Raw genomic sequence first — 23908 nt, 5'->3', positions numbered from 1 at the left:
ACTCCTGCACATCAGCCTCTGCAGGCACCACCAAGCAAAACCTAAAGAAGCAGCACATGGCTGAACAGCTACAGCACACAGACACTCAAAATAATCAGAGTAAAGTCATGGGATTTAGAATTAACATACAGAGGGAATAAAAACACAGAAGCAGACTGAACAGTTTGACAATGTAGTTATTACCACTCAATGAAATGTAAAATTAAAAATAACTGAAAGCTAATTTGTAACCTAATAAAGTTCAAAACAAAGATATAAAAATGCCTAAAACACTATTCTTTGTTTGATGGTTTTCTCTGGACCCTCAAAAGCCTTTAAGAAGACACCTTTCCCTGCTGCAATTGTTCTGTTTCTTGTGTCACTGACATTGTAATCTCACCAAGAGCTCCACAGGGTCTTCCAGTGTTCCCATCACCACCTACCAATGTTATAGATGAGGCCTGGCCTGTTTCCATGCTGGATCACCTTGAGGGCTCTGACACCACTACCACCATCCAGGGAGAAACCCTGGCACCAGCCAGGCATGCCATCAGGATGGATTCCTTTTCCAACCCGCATTGTACAACTGAGGGCAAGAAGAAAACACAAAGCTTTAGTCATTTACATGAAGGATCAGGTAGCAACCCCATGCTGGTGATCCAACACATGCCCAGATGGAGAAAGAACATCTGTGTCTGGATGCAGAAGTATTTGAAGCAAAGATAAATCTCTTACTGAGTGACTCATTCTGCATTTCTGCTATAAAACCTTTCAACACATTGGTAAGGAGTTAATGGCCATGTCTTGTAAAAAGCTTGGCAATTGCCAGACTGATTAATCAGGATATCATTTGTGTGTCTTTTATCTTTGAAATAAAAAAAAAAAATTAAAATTTGGAATAAATTGAGACACAACAGAATTGCCAACCAAGGAGCTTTCAGTAGGAAATGTCTAAGAATCCAGTATGCTCAACACAGTATTAAAAAATGTAATCATTTCACTAAAGGTCATCTTAATACTTTCATCTTTGTAAATTTCCTCCTGATTGCCCTTCTTACTTACAAGTTTGGCTGTTCTTTATCAGCATAACAGAACAGCAGGGGGCTGAGGCTTCTAGCAAGCTCATGCTCCTCAAACTGACCAGCTGCATCTGTTTTTGCATTATCTTGTCTGAAGATAAGTGGCAATCCTTTAAGTGAACACAGAAGAAAAGAGTGTTAAACTACACATCACCTTTTGTACAAATTAAAATGAGAACTGTAAAAATTTCACATTAAGGAACCCAAGATATTTTTGTTTTAGTATTTTAGTCATTAATGTGTATGAATTCTCCTTCAAGTTCTTCTTAATCTTCTTAAAACAGCTGTTGACAGCTGCAGGTCATGGGACTGATCTGTGCAGACCTGAAAGTGCCAGTGAGTTCACACAGACTCACTGCAATTCAGACCTTGGCCTTCTCAAGGCATTTCAGCCTTTGAAAACCACAGATTTTAACAGTGATCTAATCTATACTGATTTATTGAGAGGCACAACAGCTCATGATCGAAAATTTGTAATACAGCAACTCAATGTCTGAGTTATCTTCTGTTCCATACATCAAACAGTAGCTGCTGGCACTATTAAAAAATACAAATTCTTACAACCTTTATTCCTCTCAAGTAGCATTTAAAAGCTTTTTTTGGCTAGAAAGCAAATCAAAATACTACAGGAAATCCTTATTTTCCACTTGGTGATTACAAAAGAACTTGCCTGTTTTGCTGATTAACCAATATGGAGCTAAAATGAGTATTTGAAGCCGTATATCTCTTAGTGATAAATGATATAATGATAATGTAATGATAAATAATGATAGTGATTATAAATAACTAATATATATATAAATAAATAATATATAAAATAATATATAATATATAAATAAATAATGATAATATAATGATAACTACTTACATGATAAATCTCTATTTATATTAAAAATATAAATTCTTACAACCTTTATTCCTCTTAAGCAGCATTTAAGAGCTTTATTTGGCTAGAAAACAAATCAAAATTCTACAGGACATATAGAATATAATATATATTCTATATATATAATAGAAATATAGAACATATATATTTATATCTCTCTATATATATAGATATAGATATCTCCTTATTTCCCATATGATAATTACAACAGAACTTGCCTGTTTTGTTGATTAACCAATATGGAGCTGAAATGAGTATTTGAAGCCATAAATCTCTTACTGATAGATGATATAATGATAATATAATGATAAATAATGATAGTGATTATAAATAAATAACTAATATATATATATATAAATAAATAATATATAAAATAATATATAATATATAAATAAATAATGATAATATAATGATAACTACTTACATGATAAATCTCTATTTATATTAAAAATATAAATTCTTACAACCTTTATTCCTCTTAAGCAGCATTTAAGCGCTTTATTTGGCTAGAAAGCAAATCAAAATTCTACAGGAAATATAGAATATAATATATATTCTATATATATAATAGAAATATAGAACATATATATTTATATCTCTCTATATATATATATAGATATCTCCTTATTTCCCATATGATGATTACAACAGAACTTGCCTGTTTTGTTGATTAACCAATATGGAGCTGAAATGATTATTTGAAGCCATATATCTCTTACTGATAAATGATATCATGATAATATAATGATAAATAATGATAGTGATTATAAATAAATAACTAAATATATATATAAATAAATAATATATAAAATAATATATAATATATAAATAAATAATGATAATAAAATGATAACTACTTACATGATAAATCTCTATTTATATTAAAAATATAAATTCTTACAACCTTTATTCCTCTTAAGCAGCATTTAAGAGCTTTATTTGGCTAGAAAGCAAATAAAAATTCTACAGGAAATATAGAATATAATATATATTCTATATATATAATAGAAATATAGAACATATATATTTTTATATATATATATAGATATATAGATATCTCCTTATTTCCCATATGATGATTACAACAGAACTTGCCTGTTTTGTTGATTAACCAATATGGAGCTGAAATGATTATTTGAAGCCATATATCTCTTACTGATAAGTGATATCATGATAATATAATGATAAATAATGATAGTGATATAAATTATATAAATAATAAATAAAAATAGAATATATAATATAGAAATAAATAATGATAGTATAATGATAAACACTTAGATGATAAATCTCTATTTACATTTATATTAAAACCATAAATTCTTACAACCTTTATCCCTCCTAAGGAGCATTTCAGAATCCCCACGTCCCAGGTGAAGGTTCCAAGAGAACTTGCCTGTTTTGTTGATCAGCCAGTAGGGAGCAGAGATGAGGATCCTGAGGGAGCCCTCGGCGCGGCACACGATGCGGATGGTCAGGCTGAGCAGGCGCTTGTTGACGTCGTAGAGCCGCATCCGCACCATGTAGTTCTGTGTCCCCGGAGGAATCAGCAGCTCCTTGCAGATTGGGAAGTTTTCTAGCAATACCCCTGAGGAACAAAACAAAGCAGAGCAAAATAAAACATCACCCACATGAACAGGAGTTGTTGATAAGCACTTAAGTTGGTGTTTCACATAACTTGGTCTCCCTGAATATTACGAAGAGCTCACCCTGATCAACTTTTATATCTGCCCAGCATAGTAAACTCTGATCTCTTGAAGAAATTCCTTAATTTAAGTCACAAAGAGCAAAACTAGTTCTCTAAGGGACCCTGCTTAGGACTAATTATTGCTTTAGGCATTACAGGTCTAGCCTGTGTTGAGTAACTCCACATACACTCTCAACACCAATTATTTCTATCAAAAAGAAAAGAGCAAAACCACCCAAAATATAAGGAGCTTATCTGATTTATTCCCCTTTTTACCACTGTTCTCTCCAGTTTCCACTCTCAGGAAAACAAGAACTGAACAAGAAACATTCTAAGTGACAGCTTAGAGGAGGACAAACCAGGAGGGACAAACCAGGAGGGACAAACCAGGAGGGACAAACCAGGAGGGACGATAGCAATATTGCGTTGTTTTTTTTCCAAAGCCTTCACTTCATTAAAAGTAAGAAGCTCTGCAACCCAATAAAATATTCATTTAAATGCTTTCTATTTTTCCATTCTGTGCCACAGCTCCTTGCAGTACAAGTTTCCTGTGGTACAGAGAGGAGCAGCAATGGTCCCTGAGCAGGAGCCTTACCCAGCCCGATGTTCTGGGCTGTGTAATGCAACCCAATGAAATCATCATTTAAATGCTTTCTATTTTTCTATTTTTCCATTCTGTGCCACAGCTCCTTGCAGAACAAGTTTCCTGTGGTACAGAGAGGAGCAGCAATGGTCCCTGAGCAGGAGCCTTACCCAGCTCGATGTTCTGGGCTGTGTAATGCAACCCAATGAAATCATCATTTAAATGCTTTCTATTTTTCTGTCTTTCCATTCTGCTCCTTGCAGAACAAGTTCCCTGGCAGCAGAGAGAGGAGCAGCAATGGTCCCTGAGCAGGAGGAGCCTTACCCAGCTCGATGTTCTGGGCTGTGTCAGCTGTGTGCAAGGCAGCCTCTTTGCCAGGCTTCAGTGTCCCACTGATGGGCAAACCCTTCACGTAGAACTCCAGCTCACAAGGCAGCAGATTGCAGATCACCACCGTTGGCAGGAGATAAATGGTATGCCCAGGCTGCCTGAAAATCTGCTTAGCACTGTCAGAGAATATGCTGGAAGGCATGTAATCTGGGTAATTTTCTTTCTTTATAGCCACACAAAACCTGGGAATGCCAACACGTGTGAGAGGTTAATGAATTTGACAGAACAATAAAACCCTGTCTTTCTGTATTGCACTAAGTCCTCAAAGATGCTCTAACTTCAGGATTAGTAAGAAAAACAGCATTTAGAGTTGTTCTCCACATAATCACTTTGTAGGTTATTTTAAGGTATTTTGTATTTATGTCTGACATAAAGACAACATGAGTTTTCTGATTTTAATCAAAGACTAAAAAGTTTACTTCCCCAAAAACTGGTCTGTTCAGAGACATAACAAAAAATGGCTATTAGAGATTACTACCTTTAAAACTAACTTTCATAAACTTGCAAAAGCATGTTCTTAACTGCTACTAAAAAGAGATTTTTAACCATTAAAGTAAATTATAATCATGTTCTTAAACATAAATGAATGTCTCCTTCTTCCCAGTAGATATATCTTTGCTCTAACCACCTGACATTTCAGTTTTTCATTAGTTAAAGTGAAAAATTGAGTTGGTAAAGCTTCATTTTAAATAATTAAAAGTTTATTTTGCTCCCTGTGATACATTAAAAAGCAGTGTATTAGGAAATGAACTATGAAACTGACACACAGCAGTAACTATCTAGTGGGCAAAGGTCATTTCCTGACACAATTTCCATAATCCCTATCCAAGTATTTCCTAAATTCAGAGCAGCCCTAAATCAATTGTATCAGAAAACTACAAAACTCCATGAAGTTCTCACTATGCAGAGACATTTCTGGCCTCAGAACTGAGCAGAGAGCATTGAGGACAAAGAATGAATGTTTGTGAACACTCTTTTGGAAAATCACTATTTATTCTAAGTGAGGATTATCCTAGAGTAACACCGAGTAGTCAGTTTAATGACAGTTCACATTCTATTTTCTGTATTTTCTTTTTTTTACTATAAATATTTACAGTGTGCTTTGTATTGTCAGAGGTTTAACAGGCACTGCCAGAGGAGCTTCAAGGAGCCCTGCAGAAGCAGAGCAGCTACACTTCACTGCTTTCTCACTATTCAAGAGACCCAATAAAACATCCCACTAAACTGCAGCAGCTTTCATCTCTAAGCATTTTCTTTCCTGTTCTTTACTTTCACAGGATTTATCAGAGCCTACAGAAGAAGAACGAGGCTTTAATTACCTGAAAAATCGGCTGTTTTCAGACTCCATGGAATGACACTCCCTCTTGCTGCTGCACACCTCTGCTGCCTTCTGCACATTAGTCCAGTGAATTGGAGCCTTAGAGAAGAAGAATCCCATTCCTTTGGGCCTGGCTTGCAAACGCCAGGATGTGAGATGTAATGGGATAGCAAAGGAATCTCCTGGCATAACTGCTGGAAGGACTACAGGCTCTGCAACCAGAGAAGAAAACACACTTATCAAAAGAGGCTCCTTTACTGAAACCATAACATTTTGAAGTAGTAAGTCTCAAATTTTTAAGGCAATACGTTTAATTTTAATGGAAATCACTTCCTGCTTTATGCATGTTTCAAAAACCAACCTGTTATTTTCAGCTCTATAAACAATCTGGCAGCAGACTAATTTCAGTGTGTAACTCTGAAACACCCTAAACACTTGCTGGTAACTCAAATTCTTCAGTGAAAATGCTTGTTTAAAAAACATTCTTCAAACCTTTTGGGTACATTATCAATGTATCATTAGATTTCTACACTAAACCTTTGCATGGTAACACTAAAGGTGAATGCTTTACCTATTAAATAAACACATTTTTTCCACTTTTCTGAAAGGAAAAATTTTCCCCGAACCAACTGCTGCTAAAGAGACAACTCTGCTACATACAGAAATAAGATTAAGTCTTTACAGAGTCTCAGCTTTTCTTTTTTATCTGAACAACAACTGAAAATCCTACTGGACTCTCTAGTCTCTTGTTGACTGTGTTCTTCTTAACATGACCCTTATCCTGTCCAGGGAGGTCTATTCTGGTGTGAAGCATTACAGACAGTGGCAAATCTTCTTGGGGAGAAAGCTGGACTCCCCACAGTACATAAGGAATGCTATATAAGGAATGCTATAGCAGTATGAGTCACAGTGTGGTTATTAATTGTTGCTGTGTTGTTGTGAGGGTCCCAGGATGAGGTGAGAGATGAGAATTGACTCCAAGTTCTGAAAAGGCTGATGTTATGTTATGTTTATGGTACATGTTATATGTTATGTTAAAAGAAAATGCTATACTAAAACTATACTAAAGAAAGAGAAAGGAGACATCAGAAGGCTAGCAAAGAATGAAAAATAAAAACTTGTGACAGACTCAGCGTCCAACGCAGCTGGCTGTGATTGGCCATTAACTAAAAACAATTCACAAGCTGGGTAAACAATTCTCCAAATCACATTCCAGAGGAGCAAAACATGGAGAAGCTGGAGCTTCCCAGCTTCCCAAGAGAAGAAATCCTGGTGAAGGGATTTTTCATAAAACATCCCAGTGACATCCCAGGAGTGTCCAGCACTTACTGTCAGGGGCAGAGGGACTGTCCAGTCTCAGCTCCATTGGAATCTCCAGCTTGTTCTTCAGCATCAAGGCTGAGCGCACTGTTATCACCTTGCGGGCGCTCCCCTCCATGCTGACTTCAAACACCACACGAACTGGAGGCAATGAAGAAAACTGGAAGATATTTAAAAGTATTAAAAAGCTCAGGTAATGAATAGATCTAAAAGAGGGACACCTCCATTATGAAGCACTAACTGCTAGAGAAAAACTAGCCAACTGAGTCCAACCATGTGTGACTTACCAGGTGTATCAACAGTTTCCTAATGGTGGTTTATAATCCTGTACCTCCTCCTCAAAGCACAGTAAAATTATGAAACAGCAATTCCACCTACCACTGACTCCATTATATTTCTCAAAATAATCCAAGTTCAAATAAGAGCAATACAGATCCTAAGAGAAGAACTTTATACATCATCTCACTGTTACATTACTTAATAAATCCATGGAGTTTGAAGTGTAATTACCAGTCGCTCATCATTCCTATCTGTCAAAACTGAAAAATAAGTTGGAGCTTTCTTAACATAGTCATACTTTGTTGACTCATTGCTGCCCTTCTGCTGTGGTGTTTTACCTGCTACATTACACAAAGTCATGGCCACTTTGATCCTGAAAACAACATTTACTATGTGTTTACATGCTAGAATTCATATACTGGAATTTAAGACCCATTTCTCAAACATTTATACTGGTGAGGAATGGTAAATCATAAATATTTGTTCTGATTTGAAAGTGCATTTTGTTTGCTTAAATTTTCTTTCCTTTCTATTGAAAAGGTTCTAGAAGGATGGGAAAAGCCAGTTCACTTGTAGAGGCTCCCTGCTCTTAGGTAGCTCTCAAAAAAATGAAAATATATACTCACGTAGACTTGTGGATGTATTATATTTGTTCTACTTATTGGGCTTCCAAGCTGAGAGGAAAGTAAACAAGAAGGTTAAAGTAGTTCAACTTTTAATGTACTGTACTCAGCTTTACACAGAACTTTACTGCAGAAGAATAAACTTTCATCACTTTGTGTTTCTGATCTTCAGTACAACCTGGAATCATGTCAGAACTAGATTAGAAGGCCTGTCTGTAATACTGCTTTGCAAAAAAATGAAGCTTAAGGAGGTTTGTTGTAAAGAAAATGTCTACAGGAGATGTTGCTGAACAGGAGTTCTCATTAATTTATCATAATCTCATAATTTGCATCCTTTTCCTTCAATATTCAAATTACAGAGAGATGATCCTTTTTATGCTTCAATATAAAAACATCAGAAAATTCAAGTAAGAGACCACTGGCTCTTATCAGAATTAAATCAAATTTAATTCTGCTTTATGTCAAAAAGATCTCAACCTCCTATTTGCCCAGTGCTCAACAACTTCTAGTAGCTAGTCTCAAAACATAGTCTTGAAATCCACAAAACTAGTTTTATCACTGAGCCTCCCCCAAATGCCAGCCTGCTCATTATTACAACTGCATTTTCCCTTCATGACAAGTCTATTTTGACTACAGAGCCACATACTTAAAAACCAATCTCTAGGCTTACAGGAAATTGCCAGTGTTGTTTATTTTAAGCAAATTAAATACATGAAAAGCATTCCTGCAATAAAAGAAATGAAAGTAGCTGCTGAAATGCTGGGCTGATTTAAAGCTCAGTCTCCATGAGTGCATGGCCTGTCACTAATACATTCATCCTGTCCCTGGAAGCTCTGCCTGCCAAGCACAGATTAACTGCTGACTGCTCTGGCTGTGCTTTGGTCACACAGCTGGAACCCAGCATCTCCAAGCTCTCCCAATCCAGCCTAACTGCAAAGAGGACAATCTCATCCAGCAGATGATTTTAGATCAAAATCTTGCAGACATTGTTACTCCTAATTTACATATTCTTTTAAAACACTCAAAATCAGAACTTACAGTAGAAGAGGAGGAATTCTTATCTGGTGCAGCATATCGGAAAAATGTTCCAACTTTGTCCACAGACACTGGACTCACTTCTTCCCAGCCATTTACTCTCACTTGCAACTGATGAATCCTTAGGTCATGTGTGTGCCTGCCAGGTTAGATCAAGTTAGATTATTATTAAGCATTATTATACAGACTAACCACCTAACAGTTAAAACCACAAACATCCTCTGGATTCTATTTAAAGAATCTTACTGAAACATTAAAAAATCCCAAGAGTTTTCCCATTTCATGGATAGATGGACCTGATTTTATTTTTAATTACTCCACCTTGCCTGAGGAACACACAGACATATAACTATGTTGCAAAAATAAAAACATGCTACATACTTGTTAACAAGCTCTAGTTCTTACCTCTGATAACAACCAACACTGCCCCAGCAGTCTTTTAAAATAAAGGACATTGATTTGTAACTGAGGCCCCCAAGTTCTTCTAAAAGCTTATACTGATCCAACCCACATACAGGAACAGCTGCCACAACAGCAACAGTCGCTGCTTTACCAGAGAAATTCATTCCGTACAAGAGTATTAAAAATAGAAACTAAACATTAACAGGAAATTTTAGAGAAATCCACTTTTAATGTGACACCTGGCAGCGCCCTCACAACTGTGAACCTGTGTGTTCCACATACGAGAGTGTCAGAACATCTCATGGCCTGGTCCCTTCACCTGTGTCTGAGTTTCCCTCTGGTTTCAAACTCAAACGGAACCTCTTCCCCAGTGATAACCTCTTGCCATTCACTGACATTATGGGCATCACCCAGCAACGTCCCGTTCTCCTCAGGAACAACACCTGGACTCCCACTATGAGACAGCGCAGCCCTGGGAAGAGAATCACAGCATTTCACAAAATGACCTCTGTGGCATTCACACTCTCTGTAAAAACCCCTTCGCCCAGGATTCTTCTCCTGGCAAGATGAGAAGCCTCAGAGAAAAAGAAAACAATAATTATCTCATTTGGTTCTCCTGTGTTGTGCTCATGTGGAATGTGTTTGGAGATTGTTCCATTGCATTCTGCTGGGAGTTGTTTTCACTCTTTGGCCAATTGGGGCCAAGCTGTGTCAGGACTCTGGAAAGAGCCACGAGTTTTCATTATTATCTTTTTAGCATTCTGTAAGTATCCTTTCTGTATTCTTTAGCATAGTATTCTTTAATATAATATAGTATTATAAAGTAATAAATTAGCCTTCTGAGAACACAGAGTCAGATTGATCATTCCTGCCTTTGTCAGGGCATTCCCCACAAACACAATAACTACTTGAAGCTGCAAGTGCTTTTTAAGTCTCCCTCAGTCCTGTAGTGAACACTTTCACACCATGAATGTACTTGACTGGTTTCATATTCTGCTAGGTCTCTTGAAAAAAAATCTTTTTTGTTTAATAATAAAACTATCTCTGTGTCAAAGAAGAGGCTCTTAACTGAGTAAAACTGGGAGTTGCCTACATGTGTCTGCATAAAAGCACAGAAAACAAAAGAGATTGGCTGACATGGAAGAGGAGCCACACGAATAAGTTTGAAGTGATCCCCAGAGAGCTCCTTACCGGGTTGGGGTTGTAGTCAGGGTGGCAAACCAGAGAGTGCACCCAGTGTGATTCCTCAGAGCAAAGGGGACGAACGGCTGCCTGCGCTTTGGGGTCTTCATTTCAGCTACAAAACACAACACAGACCTGGCTGAATGCCCAGGAGAAACATTCATCAGATGTTTCTGGGGGATGAGATACAGTGGCTGGAGAACCACAACCTGCACTAACTAAAACCAAAGAAACAGGACATCAGACTATCTGCAAAGCTTTTGCAATTAGTAACTACTGCAGAAATGGTACAAAACTAACAGACATTCTTCCCATACACCAATCCCCCTTGAAACTGAGCTTAATCTACATGTTCTTCTGTTTCTTGATATCAAGTCTTATCAAATACTATGCCTTCAGTTACACCTAACATGTAGAAAACCTAACTAAAAACCCAAGCATAACCAGAAGCCTTTTATGTACATCCAAATGTTCATGAAATACTAAACACACATTCACTCATAATTAGAATTTATGCTGTATTTAATGTGACAAATACAGGGTTAGCCACTATCCTCCTTAAAGGGAGTTTTATTCTCAAAGCTTGAACAAGAAATATTTTCCTATACAGGATAAAGCCTACTGAAATATGGAAAATAATTTGAGAGCAAACAAAGGCAATCTGGCTTTGTTAAACTGCTGGGACAGCAAAACACCAGAAGAAGATCCTTCTCCCATGTTCAACTTTTTCTAAGCACAAACTTCTAAGAGGCACACAAGTGCTACTCCCATCTTCCTGCAGTGCATGAAATCTGTGAAAATACTTACTGAGTTTGGACACAGAAAAACCCCTGTCACAGTCCAGTAATTTACTTAAGAAGGAAGATAAATGGCTGCTACCTCAATATACAACATCTTTAGTATGAGAGAAGTGGAAAGAAGGCACACACAATAAATCAGTTGCTTAAACAAAAGGTAAGACAGAAATCTCTTCCCCAGGCCTGATTTGAAGTCACTCCAAAAGGTTTCCAGAGGCAAGCAGGGATGACGTGGGGAGGGCAGGAAAGTTTTTGAAGGAGTTACAGATCATGACAGATGACCTTCTGTCAGATCAACAAATCCCTATGGACCCTCACATTGTCCATGGAGACTTAGATCTCATCTAAAGCTTACAGAGAGAGTTATTTCCAATTAAATAGCAACAAGATGAAATCCTTGAAAATCAAAACTGTGATTTTTGCCAAAAGCAAATACATGTTTTTAGTGTTGAGTTTCAGTTTATATAATGTTTTGGCTATCCCAGGTTCTACAAAATCAGACCAGAAGCCAAATGAACTCTGGTGTTTAATCTATTGCCAATTTATCTTTGGAGACTTCAAAAAAAGGATTTTTGGGACTATGGCCTGATTTCAAAAGAAATGTAAAAGTTGCATTTTGAGACTACTGCCTGAAAGAAAAGACTATCATTACCAGGAGGATTTTTTAGTAATTAGTTTAGTAATTTAGCTGCAACCCCTACTAAAAGCCAAACAATGAGTATTAGATGTTTTGCTGCTTGTTTGATCTTGTGGGGAAAAAAAATCCCAGAAAATATTTCATAAAAACCAATCCAAAATTTTCCATTTTGTTTTTTCTTTAAACTCAGAGAAAATATTTCTAGTGGCACTGGAACAGGAAACAGATGTAGATTTCTAGAAAGTTTTCTGTCCTCCCATCCATTAACTTTTCTATAGGGCTATATATTTATGAAGTATGTTCTCTGCCTTCTATTATGTCAAAAAATGAAAAATCTTACTTTATCCTGCATTTTTTGCCCAAAACCAGTCCTGTCAAATAGAACCCAAACAAATTAACAAATGATTTATTAGGAATACTTTACTTCCTAAGGCTTACTGAAAAGAGCCTGTGCTCTGCAGCATCTGAAAGTTACAGTTTTAAGTACCTAAATATGCTAAATTAAGCATAAATATGCATATTGAACATAATGGTGGATATTTTTAGAATATAAATTAAATATTGTGCTATTATTACACTATTTTTAATCCCACTGTACTGTCCCTCTTGAAGAGGGACACTGAATAGACAACAATTCACTGTCTTCCTCACAAAGACAGTTTTCCTTCACTGGGTTTTATTTCTCCATTCATTCCTCAAGAACCCAGAGAATGACAGGATGAAATACTAAATTTAGCAGACTAAAACAAAAATAGTGGTTGAATTATTTTGGCTTGAGGGCTTTTTGCTTTGGATTATTTTTAAAAACAGAGGCCAATCTACCAGCAAGTCCCACATACAGCACAGTATTTATTGTGCAAGAGCCTTCCAAAGAAGCAAACCACCTTTTGGAGTCTGTGTGCTGTACAGTACCTCTAGCATAGATCTGATGCTCTAGGTTAGTCAAACTGGCTGTACTCCTAGTTCTAAGGTAGACAAGAGGAAGGCCTGGCAGACAGGAAAGACAAAGTCAGCAGGTAAGAAAATCCACACAAATGCAGGCAAATCTTCCCCTGCATGCATAAGGGAAGATACACATCATGCAATTATGAGGCTCTACTTGTTTGCTTACACTAAGCTGGCATTTGAATTGACAAAGTTCCTTCCAGAAGGAACTCTGGGAGAAAATAAGCTGAAAAGAGCTATTACTTGGGTGATTATTTCACAAAGAATACAGTAATTTTCTTCCAGAAACTCATTTATTTAGGTCTTTGGGGTATAGAAAGTAAAAGATCCTCTCTGAACTGCACACAGCCAAAAATCAACACTGACTTAATTCTGCTCATTAACTGAGAGTGGCAGACAGAAAGGAAGCAGAACTAGCAGTGCAAAGCTCTTACTCAAAGCCAAGCACTCAGAAAGCTTTTTGTTTTAAAATAATTGAACATAACTGAACAAAAACCAGCTTTTTTGTCTTTTTTTTTTTTTTTGCCAAACACATCTAACAAATCACTGTATTCTGTGAAGTCAAAATACTTATGTTTGCAATACATTAGACAGATGACTGTGTGTGTCAGGTCTGTTTCAAATAAAGTGTGATTAATGACCAACATACTCTGCCCAAAACATGGGGGATCCACTGAAGAACCCATCCAGTCTTCTGAGCTGATTACATTCACTTCTTTGTCCTGTTTACAGTAATCTTCCATCCAGGACTGCTTGGTACATCTGTATTGCTCTAGAGGAATGTAAGCACAGACAGCCAGTGTCTTCAAGGTGGCAGTAAACAAAGTCATTGAAAAGTGTGTTAAATTCATCACACTCAAGTTACTCCACTTGAACAGCAGAAGATTCATTTTGCTGCTTTTTCTCGGAGTCACATAAGTTAAAGACAAACAACAGCTCATTAAATCACAGCAGTGTCTTAAAAAAAAATATCCCTAAGATTTTATTTTAAAAAAAACTGTCAGTGGAATTTCATGTTCTTAAGATACTCCTGTGTCAATCTAAGAGCCCTCCCTGCCGAGGCAATTAATCTTAAATATTTTCATATTAGAAGTACTTCCTAGGGGTTTTGGGGTTTGCTTCATTTTAAGAGGCACATACACATTCCTGCATAAATACCAAGACACCAGTTGAGTCCTCTGGCACAGTACTAATCACAAACCAGCCTCAGCACTTATTATCACTGTTTTTAAAAAGCACCATCTTAGGAATTGGTGATTTGCTTCTCCTCCTGCCACCTTGGCTCCACCTCTTTGTGCCAACCCCCCAGGTTCTCCTTGGGAGAGAAAGACCAACAAAGGCTTTTCTGTTACATATACAAGCTCAGCTGTTGGCATTTCTTTTATTGTGCCCACCAAAGAATTCTGAATGAGCAACAATATTCCTGGGAAAGGCACACAACTGGAGCTCCACAATGCAGAAGCTCACATGAAATTGGAGTTACTGATGAACAAAATATTTCCAAAGGTGGAAACTGACAGCTCGGGTGCTCAGAGACTGAAGAACTGAAGTGAGCAGCTCCCCACTACACCTGTCAATGTACTAAAAAATGATGAGCTTATCAAAATATTTTTAAGTCCTATGAAGTACAGAAAATTTTAGATGAAAGCCTGTTTCTGATTAAATTTCAAATACCATACAAATTTTATAGAATTCATATGACCAGAGAAAGAATTCCTACTAACCTCTAACACATGCAGCTCATGTCTTTACATTTTCACAACATCTGATAGAACATAGGCTGCCTAAACACACACCTGGTACAGTATCCTGGAAAGCAAGGAGGGACTTGGGCCAATCCCACTTCCTCCACGGGATGCCAGCAGCACTTTAATTAGAGATGTCTGTCATTTTCAGTAGTGAAAAGCAGACTGCAGAGTGCTGCTCTCAGGGAATATCCCCACATACCTATGAGCACAGAGGTGATGTTGATATCCAGGCGTGGCTTGGCCTTCACCTCCAGCTTCAGGCGGGAAGGCTGGAGGCGGCTCGAAGCTTCTTGTTGCCAAGACACTGAACATGGCCACGGCTCAATAAATGGCTCCCACCCTGAGAGAAACACAAACCAGCTTCTTTGGAGGCCACACTGGAATGCCCTTTGCATATGTAATAAAGGAACTTTTAAATTTTAATTTTAACTTATTAATTTTAATAAAGAAACTTTACTTTTAATCTGTGTTCAAGAGGAAGTCACAAGCCTATGGATTTAATTAATAGCTAATTCAAATTTGGTCCAGCTCTTCCATTTAGTCCATGTATTCTGTATGTAGGGTCTCACAGAAATATCTTATTTCCAATCAAAGCACTAGAAGGCAATTACTGCTCTATATTTAGGCTAGTTGGAATTAGGCTCTCAAATAGCTTTGACAATGATTTTCCCAAAATGAAGATGGCGATTATTCAGTATCTCAACAGGTAAGTCTAGAAGCTATTAAAATAAACACCCTATGTTGCCCTGAGTTTTTAAGTTTTTCTAAGCCTTCTGATGTTTACATTCTTATAACAAACTTTCTCACACACTTTATGTAAATAACTGATTGTTTTGCATTCTTTTATGGAGGAGGAGAAATTTGATGGACTGTTGGTTTGTCCAGTGTCATTGCAGAGGTGGCACTGTCACCCTCCAATCCACTGTTACTTTTGGAAATCTATAAATGTTGGAGTCAGAAAATAAACTTCTTTTTTCTTCACCTTGAGAGCAGCAGTGTGTGTGCTTGTGTTGTTTCATGTCCTATAGTGACAACCCTATGTATTTTTAAAAACAAAGTATTTTTTAAAACAAAACAAAAAACCCCCATGTTATCGACAGATAATTTCTGAGTGCTTGTCACCAGTGATGTAACAGAAAATTTAGTTTCTAAGTTAAAAAACCCACACAACTAGATTATTTCTTTTGTTAGTATCTGGTCTGTACTGAGGCCTAACTTGCTTTTTTGTATCTAAAACATAAATTGTGATGATCTTCTTATGTTACTCCTTTGTCTTCAGCCTAATCACCTGCCTGCACATGAAATACATACTAAACTGAATCTACCAAACAATTAAAGAGAAGAGAGAAGAGAATGCAGAGACAGCTTGTAATAAAACTGTTATTTTGCTGGATAACCATTTAATGCAATTCCATTTGAAAACCTGAGTGCCACTCTCATATCAGCCAAATCTCCATTTCCCATATCCCCCCAATGATCTCAAATCAGGATATCTTGTCTAGGATCACACTGCCTCACACACACAGAGTCCCAAAAGTCAACCTTTCCCTACTCCCTTAGAGGCATTTCACTGAGGGTGAGCTCCAGGCTCCTGTAGAAGGAAAGGCTCTTTCCTAAACCTCAATAAGAAAACACCCCCAGGGGATTTCACCTGAAAGCTCACGGTTGTAATAATCTCCAGAGAGGGTAAAACGAGCGTAGCCTTCAGGGCTGGTCCTCAAATGCTGGAGAAAATTCAAACCTGTAGGGAAAAATAAAAGGGAAATTTGAACTAATGCAAAACAATTAAGCTTCCTGATTTTTGAACTGTCAAGTAAGCAATGGAAGGTTTTGTGATGTCTTTTAAACTGAAATGGTACAAAAAGCTGATCATAATACTCTTCCAATTACATTTGCAGACAGCCACACCTTACAATACAGAGCCTCCCTAGGATTCTGCTCAGGACAGATTGCATTTGTTATGTGATGTAAAAAGGGGAAAACAGAATCTTAACCCTACAAAGACTGTAATCTTCTTAAAACCAAAACTTAAACCAAACAGAAATAAAGAAAAAGGAACCCCCAATATCCCACCCAACCACCACCAAGACACTGTCAGTTGAAGTTTGACAGGTCCTGACAAACAAGAGCACAATGCTGAACACACCCAGAACTGACAATCATTTCATGCCAAGGCAGAACCAGATACTCACATGAAAAGGTTAATTCAGCCAGGGGAACGTCACAGTCCATGCAGTCATCTATAAAGCAGATGCAAACACTTTCTGCCTTTATTTCCACTCCAGAGATGAACTGGAAAGGCAAAATCCCCTGGCTATCTCGACCAGAAGTCTGGGAAACTGGTTTCAGAGGTTCAGCATTCTTAAACAACCAACTTGCTGCTTTTTTCAAGTCACCTTAGATAGAAGCAAACAACCAATCAATCATCACCCATGTACTTAGGAAAAATCATATAGAAGAAAACTGTCTCCCTCTCTCTTAAGAAAATATTCTCAGCAGTACTTCAATATGCTTATTTTGTAACATAAATATGAGAAGATTATAAAGACATTGGTATATCCTAAAAGTAAGAAATGTGTTTTGAAGTTTGCAAATGCAATAAAATCAGTAACATTATGCATGCCTGTATATAAGGTGGGAAGCATGACAGTGCTAAAGGAAAAAAGAATCACTTGTGGTAAAGCTTTGTTTTCTTTTCAGGTACTGCATGTAGAATTAGAGAAATGTGATTTTAAAAGGGAGAGATGAAAACACATGCTCTAAAGAGGAAGAAATGTGGAATAGCAAGAAATTGGTGCACCACAAAAATTACCAACCTGAACACAACTAAAACTCCCAAACAAAAATACACTCAAGCACCCCACACATGACATCCCAAAGGGCAGAAAGAATCCTTGGGGGGTGGATTTTACACAGCAGCAGAACAGGAAGAAGAATGTTTAAGACCACAGGCCAGCACAGAGCCAAAGATGTTCTAAAAGAAGGAAATGGTGCTTGTGCACAGCCACCTGACAGTCTAAAGGCTTTACTTAATTGCAATGAAGGTAACATGAACAGTGTGCAAGCCCCTGCTAAGGATGTCTGATGTTACCTTGGCAGATGAGAAGAGCTTTACGACAATCCTCCATGCTGAATCCCAGCTCCTGGAGGCGAGCCAGCTGGGCTTCTGGAATGAACAGTTACCCAGGCATCAATCCTTCACACTTATCTACTTATTTCACTTCTAAAATCAAGATACATCTGAATGAAAAATGGGGGGTTGCTTATTTAAGATTGCAACTATAGCAAGAGCCCATGACTCAGCCCTGCTTTTATGTTTTTTTACAGTATCATCAGGACAATGCCATTATTAGGTAGTTCCAACCCATGAAGACACCAACACCTTTTGTGTTCAGCATATAGATTAGCTTCACCTTGTAGCAACCTCCCTTAGATATAAGGAATGGCTTCACTCCAACAGTGAAAAACATACCAAGAACAGGATCCAGCCCACGTCTGGATCCATCTCTGGTTTCATGAGCCAAGGAGTTCTCATGCCCCAGTGCTGAACTGGAGGGATCAGCAGCACTCCCAGCACTTGAGGCAGCTGAGTCAGGCAGAGCTGCACTTGTCTGCTGGGGAATTGACTTTGCAATTGCCAAGAAGAGTTGAACATCATTGTAGGACAGTCTGATATCCAGTGCTTGCAACTGAATCTAAATGAAAAATTAGAATATAAGATTCACTTGCCTTTTTCTACACATTTTTCTTAAATATTTCAGATATTAATAAAGCTTCTCCCAAAGGAAGACAAAATTTAGTGTTACAATCTGATCACTGTGCTGTTTTAAAGATCCAATGATGAATTTATCAACCTTGTTATTATTTACCAACAACCAAAAGCATTCCATCTCAGGGAAAAGAAGTTTTACTTTGATATAATGGTAAAAAAATCTTTAAATATAATTCCCCTCTAATAGGTCCTAACAATTAGAAACAGAAAATATAGAAAAATATGATTTCCTTTCAGCTATTAGTAACTATATAACACCATCAGCCTACATAATCAGCCCATTTCTTTCCCCCACTATTAATCTCTGTAGCATATCCCATAAATCACTTTTTCATTACCACTAAGAGCATTTTCTACAAGCTTCTTTCTTTTCCTTTTCCATTTCAGGAAAAAGTTACCTTACTCTCTTCTTATGCATTTGAAAGTCTACAGTTGAATCCTTGGGCATAAAAATATCTCTGCTAGTATTCTCTACTGCACAGTTCTATTCAGGCCTTCGATATTACCTCTAGAATTGGAGGAAAATCTTCACTATTGAAAGCATCCAGCAGTCCTGAACCAATTGGATAGGAAGAATTCCCAATAAGTTCCAAATGAATCTGTACTGGATCAATAATTGACAGTGCAGTCTCTTGCTCATTTCCTAACCGGCATGAAAACACCTAAAAATTCCAAATTATTTTTAAAAAATTATGAACTGAGACAACAGCTCTGGCAAGAACTAGCAATATTTTGAGGCTACAATCAAGTCTTACAATGTTTTAATAGAAACAATATTAAACTATTCTCAAAACTGCTGTAAAATGAGAGCATTTGATGAGAAACCAACAAACTTCAGAAAGCTTTTGTGGACTATTCCTTTTGTATATATATTTATAGTAAAGTATCTTCATAAACTCCTCTAATTTGAGATGTTATATAAAGCAAATTTATTTTCCTTACCTCAATGCCAAACAAACTGCCAGAGAAAGGACGATCTATCAGCTTGGGCTTGTAAGTGAGAACAGTTGTTCCCTTCAGAATAATTGCATTGGTATCGAAGCAGGACATGTCTTCAACAACCACAAACTCAGTTCCTTAACCAGAAAAAAAGACAAATAACTACCAGGGCAGTTGGCAATACCATTAAGGTACTTTAGGCATTTGTAGTGGGCTTCTTGATTTCCTTTAATGGAGCTGCCTTTACAGCACTCAGCTTTTCATGAGGAAAACAAAAGCATCAGAGCAGAGCACAATTACCTGTCACATTAACCTTGACTTCCAGCTGCTTTTCTGCTGTCACAGGGAGTGAGGAACGCTTGGTCACCACTCCACTTTTCACAGTTTTGGGAACCACACTTGTGTCACTGATGCAGCTTCGCTGTCGGGAATGGGGATTTTCCCTCTTCTTGCTATCTCCAGGAGTACATAAAAAGTCATGAACCAGTAACAGCCAGTCAAATATCAGGAACACACGAAGATTGTTCAGAACAACTGTGAAACTGGAGGAATCCTTAGTAGACCTTTTAAGAAGAGAGAACCACACAGGGTGAACTTTACAACCTGTAAATATTTAAAATTGTGCTGACAACTATCAGTATCTAGTAAGACTCATATGGCATTTTATAGGCATACACTTGGTTTACAGTGGCTGGCCTTTAACATACATACATACTTATACATATACATATATATATATATACACACACACACTTTTATATTTTTATATATATACACATTTATATACATAAATTCCTATATATATATTTATATATATAAACACCTATATATAGGAGTCTGAACTCCTATATATATACATTTATATATATACACACACATTCTATTTTATATATATATATAATATTTTATATATATATATATATATATAATATAATATATATATATTTAAACAGATTGAAATTCAACAGTTTGCTGTACCAACAGAAGCCCAATAGATCTCAACTGCAAAAATTCTAAGCCATAATGATACAAGAGATGAATTGAAAAACTACCTGACAGGAAATTTGTAAAAATGCCTTTAACAAAGTTACATTATCAAGATTAATTTTCAAAATCTCAAATTTTAAAACCTTTTTTAATTATCATTTATGTCTGTTGGGTATCAAACCGAACATTCTGTGTGTGAAACTCAGACCTGGCTCTGAGATAAGGGGTACAACATGAATTTCCTCTCATACCCTGACACCATTTTGAAGCACAGGAAGCTGCTTTGTCATTCAGAAAAAATGTCAGCCTGCCTGAGCTTCCAGCATCCCATTCTGAAGGTCTGGCCAGGAGGGATAAAGTGTTTGGCTTCATGATCTGGAATACCACTTACATTTGATCATGCTAACTGGAAAATCATCTAAGTGCTTAAATACCATGAAACAATTTTCAGTCCAGCACACTGTGAACTATAAAATCTCCCAAGAACTGTGATGCCTTCGTGGGGAGCAGGCTCTGCCTATAACCCTGCCTGGCTCTCCAGGATATTTCAAGAGGCACCAGCCAGTAGAACACTATCACTGAGTTCTGCCAGCCCTTGCATCTTCTGCCAAGGATGCTCTCACCACTAAAAACAGACCACATGCTGCTGCAGCTGAAATTTAAAATCACACCAGTTGGGAAGAAGATTCCTGAAACTCTCACTCACAAACCAGATTAGGCTGTACTGTGCAAACTCACTAACTGTGTCTAATCTAGCTGCCTACTGACTCAACAGTTCTGTGAAAACCATCTGGGTTTTTTTAGGGTGTTCTTTTTAGTAAATCCCATTTTAGTTCTAATCAAATTGAAACACTGGCTTCTTTCTGAACATATTTTTTAGGTACCTAAAAATATAATGCAGCATCCAGATCTTAAAAAAAAAAAAATTCTCTCAGTTGCCAAGACTCTTTACTGGTTTTCATGAAAAATTGTCTCTAAAATTTTCTACTGGAATAATCCACAATTTTTTTTTCTACATTACTCCTGCAACTGTTCCAGAAGGCATCATACTTATATGAGAGTGAGAAAGCTGAGCTTGGTCAGTAAATCAGATCAGAAGTGAAAGCAACATCTCTGGTCATCTCATTTCACCCTCTTTTTTGATAGTTAACATTCCTCAAAAAACCACCATGCTGATACAGGTAAATACTGACATCATACTTTATATTCCCAATTTCAATACTAAATTGGATCAAAACAGGTAAAAAACCACAAACAGCTAGGAGCGAACACAGAAGAGAACACAGAGATTGTTTTTGAAAGAGGTGCCATTTCTGTCTGTATCTGATGCTCTCAGAAAACCTCTTGTGACACCTGCTGGGAAACAGCTTTTGTGCATCTCATATTAAAAATTCTACAAACTGGTTTTATGCACACATACAAGTGGTAGGCCAGACTTATCAAGCTTTAAGCACTATTGATTTCAATAGGTCAACCTTCATCTGATCCATTACACATTCAAACCTAAATTTTATTGCAGTAAGTGAAAAAAAAAAATTCAGCAACTCCCAGAGCATTAATAACTGCAGATTTCAATCTATCAAGTACCTCTGATCACCCCAAAAATGTCATCAGATGGAAATACAATGGCCCCAGGTTTATCTACAATAATAACAGATGTATTAAAATCAGGACAATACTGAGTATGTTATTATTAAAAACAAACAAATCCCAGAATTACCAACCTGAAATGCAATTCAATCTGGATTGCTCCTGGGCTGCTGGTGTTCTTGGATGACTGAAAGATGCAATTGAAGACATTTGGGGGGCCTGTAGCATATTTCTGTCCAGCATAACGAGTGTCAAAGGCCATCATGGAATGAGAGACCAGATTTACAGACTTTGTTCCATCTGAAGAGCTTTCAAAAAGCAACTTGGATTTCTTAAAATCGAACCTGGGAGAATAAAAAGCAAAACAACACACCCAAATGATTTCTAGTTTATTTATTTCTTGGAGTCACTTCCTTTACAAGTATGGCACACTGCTGAAATCTCTCATTTAGCTATTTTCTAAAACAACTACAATCATGTCCCATGTCACAGAGATAGAAAATAGATCTGTTTATCTATTTAATATTTTCCATAGACAAAAAGCCTTCTGGATTTTAAAAAACTCAACAAGCCAACACAGCAGAAATCTGCTTTTTTAACCTTCCCTTGTTGTGCTTTCTCAATTAAAATATTATTTCTTTTGGGCAAGTACTGATTGCTAGACTGTTATTTCAAGGACGAGTGGAAAGACAGACCACATCTTTTGAACAGTGTCCTTCCCTTTCATCTTTCAGGGAAGCTCAACCTCCCAGTTTGGACTCTAATTAGGAAATTCCATTTCAGTGTATTACCAAATTGTAATTCCACATATTATTTTAATTCTTGTCTTGTATCTTTCACATGAGCATAGTATTTAGGACAAGGTATTCAGGAAGAGAAGAACATTCATACCTGGCTAAAGAGCTGCATCCATCTTTTCCCTTTGGATCCATCAGTTCCAGGCTCACATTAACCATGTCAATGAGGAATGACATGGAAGTATACACTTCTCCACTCAAAACTGTCTGAAAGTGGAAAACACCAACATTCTTTTTCAGAGCATCTGCTTAACTTTGATCTCTGAATTAACCTGTATTTCAGAAAAATGTAAACAGCTTTTGTGTGGTGTCCTTCTTCTCCAAATGGTTTCATCAATGCTTTCATTAACCATTACTAGGGAAATGTCAAATTTCACAACACTGTGGCCTTTAACCTGAAAATGACCATTAACCCATTTTCACAGCACTGGTCTAGAGCTTCTTTGTCCTTAAAATATTGCTGCCATCAGCAAAATCAGCAACCACCCTGTTCCAGACTGCAAGGCAAGATGTATTCTATCACCATCTGCATGGCAGTTGTCTTCTGTTCAGTGGGCAGTTTTTCCTTATCTCTTCCACAATCACCCCTCCCTGGGGAGGGGACACCTGCTGATAACAGGCTATGGAATGTCCCTGCATGGCTGATAAGAACTGCAGCATCCCACTGGGAGATGTGAGCCCAGGGGGAGGAGCCAGGCATTCCTACCTGGATAGAATCTGAGGTTCTGGAACACCAGCACAGCTTCTCCACTGGATTCCCAGAGGAGCAGCAGCTGCCTCTTCCCCTGGACCTTCAGAGGCAGGCTGCACCCTTCTCCAGGATCCCTGCTCCAGCAGAACCACCCCTGGCACTGCAGGAGGGCTGAGCCACAATTCCAATGGCACTGCTGCCAGCCCCCTGACCCACAGGGTGTCAGGCTGTGCTCTGGCTCT

At 37.5% G+C, this 23908-nt stretch overlaps 1 protein-coding gene across 5 annotated transcripts in view; it reads right to left on the bottom strand.

Annotated features, from left to right (window-relative positions):
• VPS13D (vacuolar protein sorting 13 homolog D) overlaps nt 1-23908 on the bottom strand; it is a 104818-nt gene that overhangs the window by 52676 nt on the left and 28234 nt on the right. For 3 of the 5 annotated variants that reach the window (XM_059866837.1, XM_059866838.1, XM_059866840.1), the window contains exons 29-50: nt 23070-23182; nt 22313-22522; nt 19902-20164; nt 19605-19738; nt 19169-19324; nt 18363-18585; nt 17982-18056; nt 17083-17286; nt 16542-16631; nt 15090-15230; nt 13792-13914; nt 13110-13184; nt 10773-10878; nt 9901-10053; nt 9183-9318; nt 8148-8195; nt 7252-7402; nt 5924-6134; nt 4539-4786; nt 3341-3532; nt 1042-1168; nt 423-565 (exon numbers count right to left, since the gene is read on the bottom strand). In XM_059866837.1, coding sequence (XP_059722820.1) covers nt 423-565; nt 1042-1168; nt 3341-3532; nt 4539-4786; nt 5924-6134; nt 7252-7402; nt 8148-8195; nt 9183-9318; nt 9901-10053; nt 10773-10878; nt 13110-13184; nt 13792-13914; nt 15090-15230; nt 16542-16631; nt 17083-17286; nt 17982-18056; nt 18363-18585; nt 19169-19324; nt 19605-19738; nt 19902-20164; nt 22313-22522; nt 23070-23182 — 3322 coding nt within the window. The remainder of the gene's footprint in view (nt 1-422; nt 566-1041; nt 1169-3340; nt 3533-4538; nt 4787-5923; nt 6135-7251; nt 7403-8147; nt 8196-9182; nt 9319-9900; nt 10054-10772; nt 10879-13109; nt 13185-13791; nt 13915-15089; nt 15231-16541; nt 16632-17082; nt 17287-17981; nt 18057-18362; nt 18586-19168; nt 19325-19604; nt 19739-19901; nt 20165-22312; nt 22523-23069; nt 23183-23908) is intronic. The other 2 variants (XM_059866841.1, XM_059866842.1) reach the window with 1 other exon arrangement.

Source organism: Haemorhous mexicanus, chromosome 23 (genome assembly GCF_027477595.1).
Source record: "Haemorhous mexicanus isolate bHaeMex1 chromosome 23, bHaeMex1.pri, whole genome shotgun sequence".
In the NCBI taxonomy this organism is placed as follows: Eukaryota; Metazoa; Chordata; class Aves; order Passeriformes; family Fringillidae; genus Haemorhous; species Haemorhous mexicanus.
Note: the sequence above shows the minus strand (reverse complement) of the source record. Positions and strands in the feature narration are given on the sequence as shown.